This window comes from Lathyrus oleraceus, chromosome 6, assembly GCF_024323335.1.
Source record: "Lathyrus oleraceus cultivar Zhongwan6 chromosome 6, CAAS_Psat_ZW6_1.0, whole genome shotgun sequence".
NCBI lineage: Eukaryota > Viridiplantae > Streptophyta > Magnoliopsida > Fabales > Fabaceae > Lathyrus > Lathyrus oleraceus.
In genome coordinates this window covers 495,822,450-495,844,911 of record NC_066584.1, presented here as the reverse complement: position 1 = coordinate 495,844,911, position 22,462 = coordinate 495,822,450, and the positions used below count along the sequence as shown (strand labels likewise).

The following is a 22,462-nucleotide window of genomic DNA, read 5'->3' as shown; positions in this document are numbered from 1 at the left end:
GTGATCCCTTTGGATCCTTTGATCTTTAATTCAAGACTTGGATGTTTCTTTGTGGTTTATCTGAATCTTTTGATATTCATCTGCTTATGTGCTTTTTCATCTTGTGGCTCAATCCAAACGGAAATGAACGCTTGTTTTGACCAATGTCAAATGCTTGCTCCATCTTGTGATTAATACACTTGCACACACAAAGACTTTCTCTTGGGCTACCTTACAATTAGACCTTTTATTTCATGTCATTTACTTTATGCTTTAGGATAGTCTCTTCATCTCCCTCCCACTTCTTCAATTTTTAAAATTTCTCCCCATTTCAAAAACCTGTTATTTTCAAACTTCACGCCTTTTCTTAATAAACCTTGACTTTGTCAAGTGATACAAAAAATCTTTTTCTCAATAAATGCTAAAACAATTCAGCATACTTAAACTTTTTTTTCAAACTTCTAAAAAAAGACAAACCTCATCAAACTTCTTTTTGTGTCTTTGTGCAATTTCTTTTAAGAGTCTTTTTTTGAAAAGATTGGATATTAGTCTATTTTTGGAGTGATGCAAACCACTATACTTCTACAATATATTGAGAAATGGTTGACATTTTCCACTTTAATGTTGAGACGTGCTTGTGAGAAAGTCCAAGTAAAAGTTATCCATATCAAGATGATGCAAATGCTCATTTCCTCATACTTGTGGGCAGTAAGTTGAGTTTTCTACTTGAATACGACAAAATGTATTTTCAAATTAAAATCAATCAACAAACAACCCAACTTTTTTTATAAACGCAGATTTGTAAGTGGTTCTTATGGAGTACCATAGATGTGAGGGTTGCTAATACATTCCCCTTGCATAACCAACCCCCATATCCAGATTTCTCTTTTGTTTTACCTTTTTGTTGTTTTGTTCGACCTTTTCCCATTCCCTTTGGAAACAATAAAGTTCGATGGCGACTATTGCTTTTCTGAGTTAAGTTAATCAATATCTTAATCTCAAATTTTTTCCCGCTGCGACACTTGTTAAAGAGCACAACAAAATAATGACTTTATCCTCATCTTTAACCTTTACACCAAGTCATGCCAAATCAACGAGGATGTTGTTGAAAGCGTTGGCATGAGCCTGCAAATCATCTCCTTCCTGCATCTTCAGGCTATAGACGTTGCTTCGCGAACAATTTGTTTACGAGCGTCTTGGACATGTACTTATTTTCCAATTTATCCTAGACATCCTTCGGAGTTATGAGGACCAGGATACGAATGTAAAGTCTTATCAAACCTTCTCCTTCTGTAAACCTTGTTGAGCCAACATATCCTTAACCCTCATTTGCCATAAACCGAAATTGCTTGTTCCGTAGAACCGAGTCACTTCGAATTTCACACCTCTAGGATTAAGCGTCATCTTATACCAACTATTAGAATAGTAACGCAAATACAAATCAAAGTAGATAGAAATACACAAAATTTCTGTTAAGGCGGTTCAACTAAATTGCCTATGTCTGCGGCTATAGAGGAGCTATAGTTCTGTCTTATTTATGTCTTGTAAATTTATAAGATTACAATGTTACAAAATATATATATATATATATATATATATTATATATATATATATATATATATATATATTATATATTATATATATATATATATATAATATAGTTTAGTTTATCTAAAATTATAGTCTCTAGTTTCCTATCTATATCCATAATTATCTTAATAATATGAGTTATACTCTCAACAATTCATAATTTTTTCAAAAATATAATTATTTTAACAATCTATAATTATCTCAATAATATGAGTTATATTCTAAATAATCTATAATTATCTCAACAACTCATAATTATCTCAACGATTCATAATTATATAAACCACATTCAACAAAATAATTAACATGATATATTTTTTGAAAAATTAAAAAATTAACATATATATATTTTTAGATTAAAGAATCAAAATAAACTACAAACTTGATATACGGAGAAAAAAATATTAAACCAATTTTTAATAATGTTTAGAATACTGTATTACTCTCTCGAATCGTTTCAAAATTGATCGTGCTTGACCGTGCCAATACGACCAAGTTATCCAATTATAATTAACTATGGTAAGCATCTCTTTATGCCTCCAATTTGCATTGCTTTTGCCTAAAGCAGCACTAAACAGTAATAAAACCTACCAGAATCCCTTCATTTCTCATCTACATAAACTAAAAAATATATATATTTAATTTTGAAGAATTTATTCAAACACAAAAATTCAATAAAATCCCCTTATCTCTATTTAGGAATATCCATGTTGAAAAAGCAATCACAAAACAAATTCAATCATGAATACTCCAAAAACTGTGTGCTGTACATTACTAATTATCACATCAATCTTCAGAATCTTATGCACATGTGCTTCCTTTCTAACCATTGGATGACCGAAATATGCGTTTCATAATGGCAACTTTAGGTGTAACTTTGTGTGAGATTACTTTACCAACATGTCTTGTTGATGATATTCTAAAAGTAAGTATCACTTTCTTTTCCAATACATTCACCACTATGGATTCAGTTTCTGCTGGAAAATGAAAGATAGGAGAGTATTGTATTAGAAGCTAACAAAAAATATCATAAACACCATCACAAGGTTATAACAAGATTCATCAAAATTGAAAGCAACTCTAATTAATTAGTTTAAAAGTGAAGTTGTCTACAACTGTCAATTTGTTCTACAACAAGTAAATAATAACAGTAGTTTTGTTTTACAAAAAATAAAATAAATGTAGTTTAAGTTCCTTATGAATTTCATTGTAAACTAATTTTACATTCCGTCGAAGTCGAACAAATCGAAGAAAAAAAAGTTATAGTAATTGATAAAATGAAATATCTTTATTTCAAGAGCCTCACATTAAACAATTTTTTTATAAGCAATTTGCACCTAGCAAGAATCAAATCTAAGATTTTAAGAGGAACACATTCTCAAAACTCAAACTTTCACCAATATGTCACACACGTGCACACAAAGCCTCGTTTAAGATGACTCGAAGATATTTTTATAAGTGAAGAAAATTACCATTTTACAAATTGAAAACCGATTAGGTATGATTGATATTGAGATAGAATATAGTGGAAGCACGTAGCAGACAATAGCTTCGTCATGAATGTATTTTTTATATTTCTCATTATTATAAAATGGAAGAAGAAGAAGAATATATACACTTCTATCTTCTAATTAAAGGAAAAGAAAATAACAATTACAGCTAAACAGTAAAAACTAACAACAAACTACCAAATAAATCAAATGAGCCTTACAACAATGAAAATCCAATAACAGAAAAGGCTCAAGATATTTAACACCCCCCTCAAGGCGGACTATGTATGTTACAAAGTCCAAGCTTGGAAAGATTAGCAAGCAAAACAAGAGCATGCAATGACTTGGTGAATACGCCCGCAAGCTGATTGACACTTGAAACAAGAAGAAGATGAAGCAACTTTGAGTTGATCTTTTCACGAATTACATGGCAATCAAATTCAATGTGTTTAGTGCGCTCATGGAAAGTTGGATTGTGAGCTAAGTAGATAGCTGATTGACTATCACAATAAACAGAAACATGAGAAGAAAAACCAATGTGGAAATCGTGAAACAAGTTGTGCAACCATTGTAATTCACATGTAAGAGAGACTAGGGATCTGTATTCTGCTTCTATAGAGGATCTAGATATAATATGATGCTTTTTGGATTTCCATGAGATCAAGGAGGAGTCAAGAAGAACACAAAAACCTTAACATATCTTCTAATATCAGGGCATCTAGCCCAACCTAAGTCAGCAAAAGAAAGCAATTTTAAGGCACTAGAGGCTGAGAATAAAATGCCTACAGATGGAGAAGACTTTAGGTATTGAATGAGTCGTATGGCTGCATCATAATGTGGTGCAAGAGGTTTAGAAATAAACTGGCTAAGATGTTGTACAATAAAATAAATGTCAGACCTGCTATTGGTCAGGTAAATCAGTCAACCAAGGAATCTCCTATAAATGGTAGGATCAGCAAGAGGGGTTCCATCAGAAATAGAAAGTTTGAGAGATTGATCAAAAGGAGTGACAAAAGTTTTGGAAGCAAGGTTCCTTGTGTCTTGTAACAACTCAAGAGTATATTGTCTTTGGTTAAAAAATATGCCTGAGTTAGTTCTGTCAATTTTAAAACCTAAGAAATATCTCAAGGAGCCTAAGTATTTTATTTTGGATTTGGAATCCAAAGAATGTTTGAGTAAATTGATCTCATGTATAGAATTTCTAGCCAAGACTAAATCATCTACATAAACAAGCAGGGTGGTAAAGGTTTGATCTGAGGACTTAGTATATAGGCAATGGTCAGACTCAAACTATTTGAAACCAAGAGAAATGAGAAATTAGCAAAGTTTAGAGTACCACTGCCTGCTAGCCTGTTTCAGACCATAAATGGGCTTGTGTAGTTTGCAAACTTGAGAAGATGGGGATGCTGAATAGCCAGGTGGAATTGACATGTAAACCTCTTCTTTGAGTTCTTCATGCAAAAATGCATTGTTGACATCTACCTGAGCTAAATGCCAACCTTTAATAGAAGCAAGTGAAAGAAGCACACAAATGGTGGTTATCTTGGCAATTGGAGAGTATGTATAAAAAAAATCAAGGCCTTCAAGTTGAGTATACCCCTTGGAAACTAGTTTTGCTTTATACATGTCAATGCAACCAGCAAAATTGTATTTGATTTTATAAACCCACTTGTAACCAATAGGGACTTTTCTTGGAGGCAGGTTATCAAGGGACCAAGTTTGATTATCAACAAGAGCTTGTAGTTCAGCACTCATAGCTTATTTCCAACAGTCAAGTTTGTTGGCCTGGGCAAAGGTTTTTGGTTCTTGCTGTGAGGATAAGGAGAAACATAAGTTTTTATAAGAAGAGGAACAACTTTCATAGGATAAGACAGAGGATAAAGGATAAAGGATGTTAGGTGTTAGATTTGTAGCAGTTTGTAGGCAGTGATAATCTGCTAGGTAAGAAAGAGGATTATAGATTCTGATTGAGTGTCTAGTGGGTAAAAGAGGGTGTGGGGTAGGAGTAACGGTCTGGTTTTGGGAAAGGAGAGAGGATGATGGAGACATGTCATTAATGGGATTAGAAGAGCCAAATGATGTAGCTGTAATGTCAGGTGTGAAGGGAAAAGGAGTATCTGGGGGGGGGGGGGGGAAGTAGGGTCAGTAGGTACATAATGGTCAGGGATAGGGCCAGGAATAAGTATGCCATCAAGAGTGTGGACATGATTTGTAGGAGGTAATGGAGTTTTGTCAACTTTGTGGAAAGGGAAAAAAGATTCATAAAAAAATAACATTTCGAGAAAAAAGATGTCATGACTAGATAAATCATATAAAATGAAGCCTTTGACACCCTCTTTATGACCAAGGAACATAGACTTTCTGGCTCTAGAATCAAATTTAGTCATATGGGATTGATTAGAAGTTGCATAACACAAGCAACCAAAAACTTTTAAATACATGTAAGAAGGAGGAGTCTTGAAAATAAGTTCATATGGACTGTGTGATTTTAAGACGGGTGAAGGTAGTCTATTTATGATATGAATGACATGTTGCACATAATAGTGTTGGTGTAAGCCCTAGAGGCCAATACTTTTGGTACTTGTATCGAATTATTTATTAATAATAAAAAGGCATTTTTCTTTATTATGTTTGTTTAATAAAGTCCCTGGAATAGATAGTCCATTTAATGTATCAAGTATGACTTAATCATGAGATCACATTAAACATAAGGACACTATTCTTAAAATGTCCGTAGTCAAGCTTTATTATGAAATGGGATAACATTAAAGCATGGAGACTATTATGTTTGTAGACTGATGATCACGTCTCATGGATCATGGATAAAGAGTTATCAAGTCTTAAACATAGGTATGAATATTAAGAGTAATATTCATACTGGATTGACCCGCTATGAGAATACTATATAGAAAGTTATGCAAAGTGTCATAAGTTATTCTCATGGTGATAATAGTGTATACCACTCTTCGACCTGAAACCACTATGGATCCTAGATGTAGAGTCGAGTGCTTTATTGCTGATCCAACGTTGTCCGTAACTGGATAACCATAAAGGCAGTTGATAGGTACTCCACGAAGCATGCTGAGGGACATGAGTGTCCTAGATGGAATTTGCCAATCCTGCTTAACAGGATAAATGTCTATGGGCCCAATATTGAACTGGACAAGGGTGACATGGTCTATACCTTGTGTTCAATATAGACATAAGGGCAAAGGGGTAATTATACACATAATTATTATCACAGGAGGTTTTGTCAGATCACATGACATTTTCGTGACTTGGGTAGCAGTGATGTGTTGCTAGATACCGCTCACTGTTTATTATGTTAAATGCATGATTTAATATAATTGCCAACGCCGCGAAAACCTATAGGGTCACACACAAAGGACGGATTGATGAGAGATAGAATAATTAAGGAACATCGTAAGGTACGGTGTACTTAAGAAGAATACGAAATATGGTAAAGTACCAAATACTTAAGTGATTTTGGCATATTCTGAGATATGGGCCAAAATGCACTTAAGTGGGCTTTTTGGCTTGAAGCCCACACAAGTGGTTCTATAAATAGAACCCCTTGGGTAGAAGCATACACACTCCAGACAACACAACTGAAGAGTTGGAATTTCGTATCTCTCTCTCTCTCACTCAAAGCCTTCACTCACAAACAGCTAGCACTGCGATTGAAGGAATCCGTTCGTGTGGACTGAGTAGAGACGTTGTCATCGTTCAACGTTCGTGATCGCCCCGTGGATCTGTATCAAAGGTTGATCATTGTCAGAGATCTGCACCAAAGGTTTGAATCTCCACAAGAGGTAACGATTCTATCACTGATCATGCTCATTCGTAAGGATCATTAAAGGAGAAATTTTTATATTCCGCTGCGCCTTGGATGGCAATTCTCCTTCAGTGGTATCAGAGCCACTTACGAAACCATGAATCTGATAACTGTTTTTGTTCTGTAATAATATGATTAAAACAGAATGAATCAAAGGTTAAATTGAGATCGATCAAGTTACATATATGTGATATATGTGATCCTGATGCAAAATACATTATATATGATATAGTGTTCTCGTTTCGTTCATTCAAAAACCTCGATGATTGTTTTCCTTTGAGCGATCAATGGTCGTTTGCTTCTTGATCCGACATTAGTATGGTGAAGCAATGACGTGTTGATCAATCATACTGAATTAACAATCGAGACGTGTTTGACGGTCTGAAATTGGTGCATCAGGGTTAGTGACGACACAAGGGTTGTGTTGTTAGAGAGTTATGCGATTGGGGTTTGATTGCACAAGAGTTGTGCGTCCTAAACACTTTTCCGAACAGTGTTAACCGGTTAACGCATATGGTTAACCGGTTAACGTAATACGAAATAAATTTTTTTTTAATTTTGGAACAGTGTTAACCGGTTAACGCATATGGTTAACCGGTTAACGGAATGCGAAATAATTTTTTTTTTTTTGAGATTTTCAAACAGTGTTAACCGGTTAACGCATTTGGTTAACCGGTTAACGCAAGGCAGAAAAGAGTTTTCTAAATGTTTTCAAACAGTGTTAACCGGTTAACGCATATGGTTAACCGGTTAACGCAAGGAAAAATTCACCGGTTCGGCTAGAAAAAGTGCTTTGAAGTATCAAGTGTTGATACGAAAAACGACGTCAATTTTTAAATGAATTGTTCATTAAAATTTTCGAGCGGGGCGCTGCCCCTTAGACCCCGCAAGGGGCGCTGCCCCCTTGACCCCTGTCCGCTGAACGGTCAGCGGAACCACCGTCCGCTGACCGGGCAGCGGACCCCCGGCTAACTCTGCGTAGTGTGATCGGTCGTCGAAATTTAATTTGATTTTATTAATTAAAGGAATTAATAATAATAATAATAATAATAAAGTTTTTATTATTGTCTTGTGGTGATCGGTTATGGCCTTAGTTTTCCTTTGTTTTGTTTTGGATTTTAAAATACGACCTGCGTGTCGTGCCTCTCTCTTAATCTCCCAAATGTAACTTCTTTTCTCATCTCACTCCCTCGTATGTAAAACGAGTTTCTTTCATGTAATGTAATGATATGAAGAAAGCAAAGAAGTCAGTGCCAAAGGAAGACAACCTTGAAGATCTTGCTTGGAGAAGCTTAGATCGTTATAGGTTAGCTTAGGTTCTCTCATTGGCTTGGGAGAACAATTGCGCTAGGGGCCATAACTGTTTCATTCTGTTTATATGTATGTTGATGCATGTGTATGTATGTTGATGCATGTGAGAGACGGTTTATATGATAAACAAGCCGGTGAGATCAGTAAAGTTGCAATTCCCTCAAAACTAAATATTAAGTTTTAAGCTTTCCAAGTTTTAACACTCATCAAGACTAGTAATTGAAATTGTAGGTTTCGCCTACGCGAGGTGCATGATCTATATATTAGTAAGGTGCGATGGGATAATTGTAATATCCAACTGTTAAAACAATGGGTCAAACTTAACTAAACAAATTATAATAAGATTATATATGTTTAGAAGCAAGAGTTGGGAATAATCCATATGATGGATTAGAATAAGGAGTTATTCACCCAATTGAAATTTTCGAGAGTTGTATGAGATACAATTGGAAGGAGTTCCTACCTAAATAACCTAGTTTTGTGTAATCCGCCTACGCGGACTTAGAACGAAGTGAAATATGGATCTCGACCCACTAGAAAATCTTCCAACGGGATTTTCCGAATCAGATGATGAGGGTCATTTGTTTTGAGTAAAATAGTGGGAGCATGTTTAATTAAAGGCCTAATTAATTATGTCAATGATACTTATATTTTCATTATTTCTTATGTAGATTACCATGACAACAAACACCTCTAACAACATTTTGCGATCGATCCTTGACAAGGAAAAATTGTCTGGGACAAATTTTCTGGATTGGCACCGAAACCTGAGGATTGTCCTCAAACATGATAAAAAGCTGTATGTCTTGGAGACACCTGTTCCTGAAGAGGAACCTCCTAGTTCTGCACCTAAGGCAGAAAGAGATGCTTATAAGAAGCATGTCGATGATGCCAATGAAACTGCCTGTCTCATGCTAGCTACCATGAACTCAGAATTGCAAAAGCAACATGAGAACATGTCGGCATTCGATATGATCGAACACCTGAAGCTGCTCTATCAAGAGCAAGCAAGGCATGAGAGGTTTGAAATTTCAAAAGCCCTTTTTCAAGGCAAGTTAGCTGAGGGAGCCTCTGTAGGTCCCCATGTACTCAAGATGATTGGGTATGTGGAAAACCTTGACAGACTGGGTTTTCCCCTCGGAAAGGAACTTGCGACTGATTTGATCTTGCAATCGTTGCCAGATAGATTCAGTCAGTTTGTCCTAAATTTCAATATGAATGATATGGACAAATCGCTTCCTGAGCTGCTAGCCATGTTAAGAACGGCTGAGCAGAATCTGAAGTCAAAAGGGAAGTCCATTCTGATGATCGGAAATGGAAAGAGACAGAACAAAAGGCCCATCAAGCAGGGTGATAAAGGGAAAGGCAAGGAAGTTGTCAAACCCAACCCACCGTTGCTGCTTTGAAGCCTAGTGGAGGCATAGCAAAAGCAGGCACCTGCTTCCATTGCGGTAAAACCGGACACTGGAAGAGAAACTGCCCAAAGTACCTGGAAGATAAGAAGAATGGAGTAGAGACTTCAACTTCAGGTATTTTTGTTATTGAAATTAATTTATCTACTTCTGTGACATGGGTATTAGATACTGGATGTGGTTCTCACATTTGTACAAATGTGCAGGGACTAAAAAGGAGTAGAAAATTGGCAAAAGGTGAAGTCGACCTACGAGTTGGAAATGGAGCAAAGGTTGCTGCTTTAGCCGTAGGAACTTATGGATTGACTTTACCTAGTGGTTTAATAATTCAGTTAGAGAACTGTTATTATGTACCTGCAATTAGCAGGAATATTATTTCCGTTTCTTGTTTGGACAAGTTTGGTTTTTCATTTATAATAAAGAACAATTGTTGCTCAATTTATTTGAATGATATATTCTATGCTACTGCACAGATGAACAATGGACTATATGTCCTTGATCTTGAAATGCCTATTTATAACATTAATACTAAAAGGATGAAACCAAATGAGTTAAATCCAACTTACCTTTGGCATTGTCGGTTAGGCCACATAAATGAGAAACGCATTTCCAAACTCCATAAAGATGGGCTCTTGGACTCTTTTGATTATGAATCATATGAGACATGCAGATCTTGTTTAATTGGAAAGATGACAAAGTCCCCATTCACAGGAAAAGGTGAAAGGGCTAATGATCTTTTGGCCCTCATACATACTGATGTATGCGGACCACTGAACATACCAGCCAGAGGAGGTTTTCAATACTTCATCACATTTACTGATGATTTCAGTAGATATGGTTATGTGTATTTAATGAAACACAAATCAGAGTCCTTTGAAAAGTTCAAGGAATTCAAGAATGAAGTACAAAACCAACTAGGTAAGAATATTAAAACTCTTCGATCAGATCGAGGTGGTGAGTATTTAAGCCTAGAGTTTGATGACCATCTAAAAGAGTGTGGGATACTATCCCAACTTACTCCTCCTGGAACACCCCAATGGAATGGTGTATCTGAGAGAAGAAATCGAACCCTGTTGGACATGGTCCGATCCATGATGAGTCACGCCGATCTTCCAAACTCCTTTTGGGGACATGCGCTATTGACAGCAGCTTACACACTTAACCGTGTTCCATCCAAAAAGGTTGATAAAACACCATATGAGATATGGAGTGGTAAGAGACCACATATGTCTTACATGAAGATTTGGGGTTGCGAAGTTTATGTGAAACGACAAATTTCAACTAAGCTTGAGCCCAAATCTGACCAATGCTTATTTGTGGGGTATCCTAAAGAAACAAGAGGATATTACTTCTACAATCCTTCTGAGGGCAAAGTGTTTGTCGCTCGAACTGGAGTTTTCCTAGAAAAGGATTTTATTTCCAAAGGAACCAGTGGGAGGAAAGTAGAGCTTGAAGAAATTCAAGAATCGCAAAGCATTGATACACCTATGGAGGAATTAGAGCAGGAAACACAAGTAGTTGTGGAAGAACAACCTGCTCAAGTAGAACAAGACCAGCGTAGGTCAAGCAGGATACGTCACCTACCTGAAAGATATGGATATCTCATAACAGATCAAGGTGATGTATTACTCATGGATCAAGATGAGCCTGTGACCTACCAAGAGGCCATAACTGGTCCCGAGTCTGAGAAGTGGCTAGAGGCCATGAAATCCGAAATAGATTCCATGTACACGAACCAAGTTTGGAACTTGGTAGAACCTCCTGTAGGAGTTAATCCTATAGGATGCAAGTGGGTCTTCAAAAGAAGACTGACATGGATGGCAAGGTACATACCTATAAGGCAAGACTGGTTGCAAAAGGATATAAACAAATTCATGGCGTTGACTATGATGAAACCTTTTCACCAGTTGCAATGCTTAAATCTATTCGAATTTTACTTGCTATCGCTGCATATCATGATTATGAAATATGGCAAATGGATGTCAAAACTGCTTTCCTTAATGGGAATCTTCTTGAGGATGTGTACATGACACAACCTGAAGGATTTGACATACCAGAAGAAGCCCATAAGATATGTAAGCTACAAAGATCAATCTATGGATTGAAGCAAGCTTCCAGAAGCTGGAATCTTCGTTTTGATGAAACGGTAAAACAATATGGATTCATTAAGAACGAAGATGAGCCTTGTGTCTACAAGAAGGTTAGTGGGAGCATGATCGTGTTCCTGGTATTATATGTAGATGACATATTACTCATTGGAAACGATGTCCCTACCCTGCAACAAGTAAAGACTTGGTTGGGGAAATGCTTTTCTATGAAGGACCTAGGTGAAGCAGCCTATATATTAGGAATCAGAATCTATAGAGATAGATCACAAAAACTGCTTGGCCTAAGTCAGAGTACATACATAGACAAAGTGCTGAGACGCTTTAATATGCATGATTCCAAGAAAGGATTCATACCTATGCAACATGGCCTGTGTCTATCAAAAACACAATCCCCTTCAACTAAGGAAGAAAGGGAACACATGAATAAGATTCCATATGCATCTGCAATAGGATCTATCATGTATGCCATGTTATGTACTCGACCAGATGTCTCGTATGCTTTAAGTACAACGAGTAGGTACCAATCTGATCCTGGTGATGCCCATTGGGTAGCTGTTAAGAATATCCTTAAGTACTTGAGAAGGACTAAGGAATCATTCTTGATATATGGAGGTCAGGAAGAGTTGGCTGTAATTGGTTACACTGATGCTAGCTTCCAGACAGATAAGGATGACTTTAGATCGCAATCTGGTTATGTGTTTTGCTTAAACGGTGGCGCTGTGAGCTGGAAAAGTTCAAAGCAAGATACAGTTGCTGATTCTACAACCGAGGCCGAGTATATTGCTGCCTCAAGTGCAGCAAAGGAAGCTGTTTGGATCAAAAAGTTCGTTAGTGAACTTGACATAGTTCCTAGCATTGTGGATCCCATTGGTCTCTATTGTGATAACAATGGTGCTATCGCACAAGCTAAGGAGCCTAGATCTCACCAACGATCCAAACACATACTTAGGCGTTATCACCTCATTCGAGAGATAATTGATAGAGGAGATGTGAAAATATGTAGAGTACCTACACTCGACAATATTGCTGACCCACTGACAAAGCCTCTTGCGCAGCAGAAGCATGATGGCCATACTAGATCTATGGGCATTAGGGATATGTCTAATTGGCTCTAGTGCTAGTGGGAGATTGTTGGTGTAAGCCCTAGAGGCCAATACTTTTGGTACTTGTATCGAATTATTTATTAATAATAAAAAGGCATTTTTCTTTATTATGTTTGTTTAATAAAGTCCCTGGAATAGATAGTCCATTTAATGTATCAAGTATGACTTAATCATGAGATCACATTAAACATAAGGACACTATTCTTAAAATGTCCGTAGTCAAGCTTTATTATGAAATGGGATAACATTAAAGCATGGAGACTATTATGTTTGTAGACTGATGATCACGTCTCATGGATCATGGATAAAGAGTTATCAAGTCTTAAACATAGGTATGAATATTAAGAGTAATATTCATACTGGATTGACCCGCTATGAGAATACTATATAGAAAGTTATGCAAAGTGTCATAAGTTATTCTCATGGTGATAATAGTGTATACCACTCTTCGACCTGAAACCACTATGGATCCTAGATGTAGAGTCGAGTGCTTTATTGCTGATCCAACGTTGTCCGTAACTGGATAACCATAAAGGCAGTTGATAGGTACTCCACGAAGCATGCTGAGGGACATGAGTGTCCTAGATGGAATTTGCCAATCCTGCTTAACAGGATAAATGTCTATGGGCCCAATATTGAACTGGACAAGGGTGACATGGTCTATACCTTGTGTTCAATATAGACATAAGGGCAAAGGGGTAATTATACACATAATTATTATCACAGGAGGTTTTGTCAGATCACATGACATTTTCGTGACTTGGGTAGCAGTGATGTGTTGCTAGATACCGCTCACTGTTTATTATGTTAAATGCATGATTTAATATAATTGCCAACGCCGCGAAAACCTATAGGGTCACACACAAAGGACGGATTGATGAGAGATAGAATAATTAAGGAACATCGTAAGGTACGGTGTACTTAAGAAGAATACGAAATATGGTAAAGTACCAAATACTTAAGTGATTTTGGCATATTCTGAGATATGGGCCAAAATGCACTTAAGTGGGCTTTTTGGCTTGAAGCCCACACAAGTGGTTCTATAAATAGAACCCCTTGGGTAGAAGCATACACACTCCAGACAACACAACTGAAGAGTTGGAATTTCGTATCTCTCTCTCTCTCACTCAAAGCCTTCACTCACAAACAGCTAGCACTGCGATTGAAGGAATCCGTTCGTGTGGACTGAGTAGAGACGTTGTCATCGTTCAACGTTCGTGATCGCCCCGTGGATCTGTATCAAAGGTTGATCATTGTCAGAGATCTGCACCAAAGGTTTGAATCTCCACAAGAGGTAACGATTCTATCACTGATCATGCTCATTCGTAAGGATCATTAAAGGAGAAATTTTTATATTCCGCTGCGCCTTGGATGGCAATTCTCCTTCAAATAGTTCCACATAGACAAAGGGACATGAGAATGAAAATGGAGAGATCTAGCCACATTTAGAATGTGTTGGTGTTTTCTCTCACTATACCATTATGTTGTGGTGTTTCAGGACAGGATTTATGGTGTAGGATACCCTTGGATAAAAGGAAATGAGCTAGAGTTAAAAACTCTGTGCCATTGTCAGATCTTAAGCACTTAAGGGTAGTATTAAATTGATTTTCAATATAAGCAACAAAGTTAATAAGGTTGTTTTTCGTTTGATTTTTTGTTTTGAGGAAAATTACCCAAGTGTATCTACTAAAATCAACCATTAATGTTAAGAAATATCTTTGGCCTAAAAGAGAAATGGTAGAGTAAGGATCCCATAAATTTGTATGTAACAAATCAAAAGGTGCAATAGTATGAATATGACTAAAGGGAAAAGAAAACCTCTTTTGTTTTACATTATGGCATGAGTCACAAGATGCCAAATTAGGCTTACAAGTAATGAAAGGAAAAATTCTAGAAACAACTTTTAATCCTACATCAAATAGGTGTTCTAACCTATAATTCCAAAGGTCGTATGAATTATTATCAACAAAATTACAAATAGAGGTACTCCTAGAGGATTAAAGGATGCAGAGACCTTTGTGCAAATTAGCTATACCAATCAGTCTCTTGGAGGTGTTCTGCAGAATATGACACGCATTAGCAAATAATTAAAAATGACAATTAAGATCATTAATAAGTTTTGCTACAGAGATTAGATTGACATTAAAGGTTGCAATATAAAGAATATTGTGGATGATAAGGGAGGGAGTGAGGGCAATGCTACCAGATATGGAAGCAACAATGTGAGTACCATTAGGTAAAGTGACAGGAATAAGTTTAATGGTTTTGTGTGTGATAAAGGAATCAAGGTGAAATGTGATATGGTCTGTAGCACATGTGTCAAGAATCCAAGAGCTTAAGTGCTTACCAACTTCAAGAGTGGAGTTTGTGTTCATAGCCAAAGGTGTGCTAGTGACAAAATTAGTGGTTGGGTTGGGTCTTGACTGTTGAAGAAGCTCTAAGAATCCTTTGTACTACTCCTGCGTGAAACCAAAATCAGTATTTGTTAACCAGCTGAAGGATTGTCTGAAATATGGTTGGCAGAGGAAGTAGCTTGTGGCTTGTTCTTGAAACCCGGTGGATAACCATGTTTAACAAAGCATGTTTCAATCGTGTGATTAGTGAGACCACAACGTGTGCAGACCCTGTTAGGGCGTGAGGAAGAAGTTTTGCCTCTGGAATTAGGGTTCCATTGCCACCGTTGTATTGAGTGAAGTTAATTAAGATGTAGAAGTAAGAGCAATTGTGTCGTCAGAAGGCAAATCAAGAGAAGAGAGAGGATTGCGTTCGCGTTCCTGTTGAATCACAATAGAGAAAGCGTGATCGATATCTAGAAGATATGTCATCATCATGATCTGAGACTTTGATGAAGAAAACTTTTCATTCAGACCTTTCAAGAAACATATTGCATAATCTTCATCACGATGTTTATGGATAGAAGTAACAACTTTGCACGTACAGGGAATGGCGCAAGAACAACGTAAGATCGGTCGATAAGATTCCAATTCATCCCAGAAAACCTTAAGTTGGGTGAAGTAATCAGAAACAGAGAGAGAGTACCTTGCCTGAATCTATATACATCTTGTTGGATGTCAGAAATACGAAAAACATCGCTCTTAGCGAATCGCGTGTGAAGATTTGTCCAAACTCCAAAAGCAGTTTGAATCCAAAGAACTGATTTTGCGATGGATTCAGAGATAGAACGAAAAAGCAACGCAATGACCATGGTGTTGCGTCTTGTCCATGGTGCATGGAGTGGATCGGTAGGCAAGGGTTTGAGTAAGGATCCATCGATGAATTGATGTTTGTTCTTGGAGATGAGAGCAATTTCCATAGATCAAGACCATGTGTGATAATTCTTGGCATCAAGAAGAGGGGAAACCAGAATGAGAGTTGGATTCTCATTTGGATGAAGGTAATAGGGGTTTGCAAAGTTTGTTGCAAAATCAGAGTAAGGCGTGACAACCATTGCTGAATGAGAAAAGAAAGAAGAAAAGAGGAAGTAAATGGACAATGGCTACCATGGCATATAACTCGTGATACCATGTTGAGATAGAATACAATGGAAACACATATCAGACAATAGTTTCGTCATGAATGTATTTTCTATATTTCTCGTTATTGTAAAATGGAAGAAGAAGAAGAATATATACACTTTTATCTTCTAACTAAAGGAAAAGAAAATAATAGTTACAGTGAAACAGTAAAAACTAACAACTAACTACCAAATAAGCCAAATGGGTTTTGCAATAACGAAAGCCCAATAAAAGAAAAGACCCAATATATTTAATAATTGAGTTATACTCAACCATAACTCTAAAGTTCATTTGACCATTGAAAAATTTATGGTCCGAATATATGCTTATAAGAACAACTATCATGTTATAAATCAGTTTTATAAAATTGAGTTAGATTTAACAACAATTTTAAAAGCAGATGAACCACACGACAATATATAAGTCGCAAATATTTATAAATGGGAACAATTATGATCTTCCAAATCCATTTTATAAGATTGAGTTAAATTCATATAAAATTTTAAAAATATGTAAGCCATTCTAGACGATATATGTCTCATCTCAAATATATATTTATAAAATCGGATATATGTCTCATCTCAAATATATATTTATAAAATCGGTTCTCTATGGTTGACTTAATCGCAACCACAATTCTAAAACACTACATTCGGTTCTACTACATCCATCTCTATTCCACCGTATTCCATTAATCAAAAGAAACTCTATATATGCTGCCATCACTATGGTCTATGGCTCTATTATATTCCTCTGACTTGCAGCCAAAAACGCATGCAAAGGTCTTTATATAATAAAGTGGCAACAAACACAGTAAGGACCACTGCTCTTTTCCTCTCTCTCTCCCTTCTCTAACCTCTTCTTGCAAACAAAGCAAATAGGAGATGATATTGGATTTGATTAAAGGATTTTTTTTCTCTATAGATATTAACTAACACCAATTAACAAGTTCAAAATTTTTGTCTATACAACATATCCTATTATTTCAACAAAAATCAAAGAATAACTTAACATGAAGAAACTTTAACAAACACACTTACCATTCATTTTGTTAATAATGTCAGAAACTCTCTTCTGGCAGTTCTCACACTTCATATCACCAGAAAGAACAACCTCCTGCACCTATTCTCACAATTCATTATAAGAAATCATAATCACTTCAAAACTCAAAATAAAGTAAAGGGTTCAATTCAAATCTGCATACATACCAGTGGCAAAGACAAAGACTCCAAAGAAGCAAGACTGGAAAGAGGAAAACTCTTTGAGACTTTTACACCCGATGCTTTCTGAACCTCCCTGTTTATAGAACAATCTTTAAAAGCCATACTATACTTCTTGAATAATTTCTATGTTTTTTTTACTAAGTTTGCAAGATCAGTCTCATCTTGAGTTGATAGAACAATTTCATCACTTGTTGGTGCCTGGTGGGGTTGGCAGAAAAATGAGAATAGCAAAAAAGTGAAAGTGGCGTTTTTTTTAATTTTATGATGAGTATGTTAAGAAGGTCCCACATAGTGACAGAGTGTTTGATTGTTTTTTCTTTCACAAGAATGATTCAAAGTAAGTATTATTATCTAGAAGATTAATACTAATAGCATTGGATCCGTGTAGTGTAGATTATTGGGTGTGTATGTAACTAAAGTCAAAGAATTGGCTGCATCCAGTAGTGATCCATTTCATTGACAGTATGCATTTATTGAAATTCTAGTATTCTACCTTCAAAAGTCAGTCTTCAACTTACAACTTGGACCACTATATCTACTCATTTATTATTACAAGCAAAATTTTCAATTTAGATGCTTGTTTTCTAGACTTCATTTTTTATGTTTAGTTTTTATACTAATTTTTGTATGGTGTTAATTGTAAATTTGTAAGTATTTTTTACAAGTTATTTAATAATATATATATATATATATATAATATATATATATATATTATATATATATTATATATATATATATATATATATTGTATTTTAAGTTGAAAATAACTATGGTAAACATTCTAAAAGAGTCCACCACTAATATTTTAAACAAGAAAATGAAAATCTCATAACCATTAATTTGATAGTATAAATATCTATAAAAGTAATTTACAAATTATCATTTTACACCAAATTTAAATGTTCCCTTGCTCTAAAAGAAAACTTGATATACACCATAGTTATGAGATGTACTATATATAAAACATTCAAAAAAATATATGTAAACACAAGCACTTTATGCATAAAATAGAGATATAGAGCACAACTGGGTATGGGGTAGTAGCTCGAGGTCATGGGTTTCCTAATGATATGTGTGACGTGCTAAGCTTATTAGGCTTGAGTTTTTTTTTAAGGGGAATCATATTGAATGGTGAGACTATAAATCTCCCACGCGAGGCATTGGACCTCTCATGCGAAAATTCTATCAAGTTCTCAGATAGACTTATGACTAAGTCTCTTAGGCTACACTTCAATCGCGTCTCTTGGGCATGATTTCTATGCATGATTCCCTCAAAGGAAATACTAAGTCCCTCAAGCGTGAGTTTAATTAGTCTGGGATATCTAAGCCCCTCAGGAGAATTTATATGTGGCATGACTAATAAGATTATAAGTCCCTCAGGCCAGGCGTTGAATCTCTCGGATGTGACTTCTATCAAGCTCTCAAATAAGACTTATGACTAAGTCTCTTAGGTTAGACATCGGTCGCACCTCTTAGGCATTATTTCTATGTCTCATCCCGTCCAAGGAAACACTAAGTCCCTCAGGCGAGAGTTTAATTAGCCTGAGAATCTAAGTCCTTCAGGCAAAGTATATGTAGCCTGGATAATGAGACTACAAGTCCCTCAGGCGAGATGTTGAACCTCTCAGGCGTGAATTCTATCAATCTCTCAAACAAGACCTGTGAATAAGTCTCTTAGTCTAGGCTTTGTTCTTATCTATTAGGTGTGATTTCTATGTCTGATCTTGCCCAAGAAAATACTAAGTCCCTTAAGAGAGAGTTTAGTTATTCTAGAATATCTAAGTCCCTCAAGAAAAGTTATATGTTGTCTAGATAATGAGACTATAAGTCCCTCAGGGGAGGCGTTGGATGTAACACCCTAAACCCGACACCGTTGGTTTATGAAAATATGACATGTAATTTTGCACAACGTCGGTGTTACACACTTACGACATGCATTTTACTCCAATTATCACACATATTAAATAGCAGTGAAACATCAAAACTCCAAAATAAACATTTATTATGTCTCAACATAAGTACTTAATAAAATAATTCAAACATCTCAAGAAACATATCATGTAACAAAACAACCTGTCTCAGTGTTATATATCAGAGGTCAACGGAAACTAAATGACTCGGGAAAAAACATTAAATAAATTATGAGGCTTCAACGTTATCCTCCGACTCAAACATCAGCTACTCCTCTACCTGATTATATGCATCCCAAGAGAGTACATAATACCACAAATAAGCAAATATGGGTGAGGATACGCTCGAAATATGTTAATGGTGCAAAAGATAGAAAGGGTAGCATCATACATAACAATCATCAATGTATGAATTAAACACAACAATAATTTACTCATATCTCACCCAAACAGAATCACATAATCACCAATTCATGAATATCATTTACACAACAATAATAGTAATTCGATCGCAAAGCATGTATGTATGCAATGCATTAACTCCTCAACTCTATATGCTTGTGGTACTAATTTAGACATCAGAGGTATGTTACTGATTTAGTCCACCCACCAATGGTCCCCCTTCTGACCATACACGTCACTGATCCCCCTTATGAATCAGGACTCATCACTGGTCCCCCTTCTGAATCAACAACCCGTCACTAGTCCCCCTTCTGAACCAACGATACAACAGTGGACCAAAGTTCGTACACCATGATGCATGGCAATGCAACAACAAACCAATGTAATAAACATTCATCAGTTCCCCTTAGAACCACATACTCGCCAATAAGGCCACCATCTCAACATAAGTAATCATGCTTTATAATTACGACTCACCATTGCATAATCATATAAGAATTTAACAACACATACTTTTACATCCACAAAGTATTCACACAACTGATAAAACATATCAATTGTTATTCACCAACTCCTCAATTAACATCAGACAATGCCAATAGTGTTAATCAGTACCTAACAGTACTAAACATTTGCCAAAACAAAACTTTGCCGAAAAATTGATTCGAAAATAGCCAACTCTATATTGTCATCCTCGCTAAGCGTAACCATCGTTCGCTTATCACGAATTTGCTGGGCGGTATCTTTTTGCGCTAAGCGCAAATTCGCTAGGTCTTTGCTAAGCGCAGAAGCTCATGACAGCAAAACCAGGAAACACAAATTCCATCATTGGAACCCTATCAAAGCTCCATTTTGACCCTTAAACCATCCAAATCGAACAAAAAATATTACACATATTTCATATAACAGTTATTACACTAATCAACCACTGATTCATAATCTAATTCATCAATTTATCACAATTTTAAGAATATGTTCATCACATCAAAAATCATAAACATGAACAACAACTCAATCAATTTGCACATACAGAGGCAAACGAAAAACCAGTAGTAAAATAATTCACGAATTTCATGTCATTCATAACAATTACAACTAGTTTTACACACTTTTCCAAAAGAAATCCAAAAGCATCAACAATGGAGGGAAATAGGAGGAAATCTAGATGAGGGTGAGGATCCCTCTCTACCCTTCATGCATTTGACACTCATATTAAATTAATCTCCTCCCCTTACTTTAATTTCCAGCAAAGATAAAATCTTTTGGTTATGGTGTGCTTCTCCAACCTAGAGTTGTCTCTTTTCCACTCTTGCATCTTTGCCCAACTTCTCATGTACTGTAAAATCTCCCCCCACACTTTTCTATTTAAATAACCTAACAATCCCAATTATTTTATTTTATTCACAATTCTCCCAAAATTAGTGGCAACTCATCCCTTAACCGACCAATTTTAGAAAAATACTATTTTCCACCCATATCTAAATATTTCTCATTTAATCCATATTTCCCTTATTTTAATTAAATAATAATTAACAATATTTTAATAATTCAAATAAATCCCATAATTATCAAATAAATCATATAAAATATTTTATCACCAAAATCATTAAATAAAAGGAATTTAAAATTCAATTAAATCAATTAATCAAAATTCGGGACGCTACAACTCTCTCCCACTTAATAAATTTTCGTCCTCGAAAATTATCTGAACGAAACAAATCTGGATAAGACTCTTTCATTTGACTTTCCAGCTCTCACATTACGCTCCCTCCATGGTGTTTGAGTTTAGAAAAAATATTAAGTTAGGATGTAAGACAAAGAGTCATTAGTAATTAACTTGAATTAAAATGCTTTTGCCTTTGGTTTTTCCACCACTTTTGCCTTGAATTTTGAGTGTCTTAACTCATGGTTTTAAATTACTTTAGGAAGTGATTTTATGTTTAAAATAAACAATTTTTGAATGGTGTAAACTCATGGATTAAATTCTGAATTTTTGGGCTTGAAACAATGTTGGAAAATATTGAAAAATAAGCCATGAAAGTGAAGCGTGATGGAAGATAGAATTTGTTGGAAATTAGCATTTGACATAATCATGACACAAGTCATTTATAATTAATGATGATGAATCCCTTGATAAAATGCTTGTAGAATAGGTCTAGGAAAACTCAGGATTCAAAACCTGAGTCAATGGTCGACAGTTGACCAAAAGTCAACCGTTGACAAAAAAAGTCATTTTTTTACGAAAAAGTCAACTGTACCAAAAAGGTGTAGTTTTTTTATCCTCTTTCCTTGTAATACATTATTTTTCAATAAATGAATGAAATCTTCCTTTATTCCAACTTTGCTCTTTTCTTTAAATCTAAGCAAACTTCTGAATTAAGTGACAATCATTCCAATCTCCCAGCTAACCATGAATATCAAATAAAGAGATGATCCGCACCATAATAATATGGGAAATAAACCCGAATAATTACCAAATAATATCCACCTCGAAAATCCACTTTAACCAAGTAAATCCATTATTGTTGAACCTTTGGCCTGAACTTGTTACAATATGCAAATGGTGATGAATGACCTAAATGCA

The 22,462-nt window shown here is 35.6% G+C and overlaps 1 protein-coding gene across 3 annotated transcripts; it reads right to left on the bottom strand.

The window, feature by feature from the left end:
* Positions 1 to 2,186: 2,186 nt before the first annotated feature.
* Positions 2,187 to 17,863, bottom strand: LOC127091223 (uncharacterized). 3 transcript variants are annotated; one of them, XM_051029792.1, is made up of 3 exons: positions 17,552 to 17,848; positions 17,384 to 17,465; positions 2,187 to 2,543 (listed from the first exon to the last, which is right to left on the bottom strand). In XM_051029792.1, exons 1-3 carry the CDS (start codon positions 17,666 to 17,668, stop codon positions 2,392 to 2,394), a joined length of 351 nt encoding a protein of 116 aa, XP_050885749.1. In that variant the 5' UTR covers positions 17,669 to 17,848; the 3' UTR covers positions 2,187 to 2,391. The 3 variants fall into 3 exon arrangements, with proteins under 3 accessions (XP_050885749.1, XP_050885748.1, XP_050885747.1); XM_051029791.1 differs by having other exon boundaries at positions 2,187 to 2,546; positions 17,552 to 17,839; XM_051029790.1 differs by lacking the exon at positions 2,187 to 2,543 and adding an exon at positions 16,876 to 17,201 and having other exon boundaries at positions 17,552 to 17,863.
* Positions 17,864 to 22,462: the final 4,599 nt, after the last annotated feature.

Bases quoted from the DNA above. Each gene is read 5' to 3' on its own strand.
- LOC127091223 (XM_051029790.1), bottom strand. From the start codon at position 17,668: ATGGCTTTTAAAGATTGTTCTATAAACAGGGAGGTTCAGAAAGCATCG. The intron at 17,466-17,551 runs GTATGTATGCAG...TTGTGAGAATAG, and splicing joins AGTCTTTGTCTTTGCCACTG to GTGCAGGAGGTTGTTCTTTC. The intron at 17,202-17,383 runs GTAAGTGTGTTT...GTTTGCAAGAAG, and splicing joins CATTATTAACAAAATGAATG to AGGTTAGAGAAGGGAGAGAG.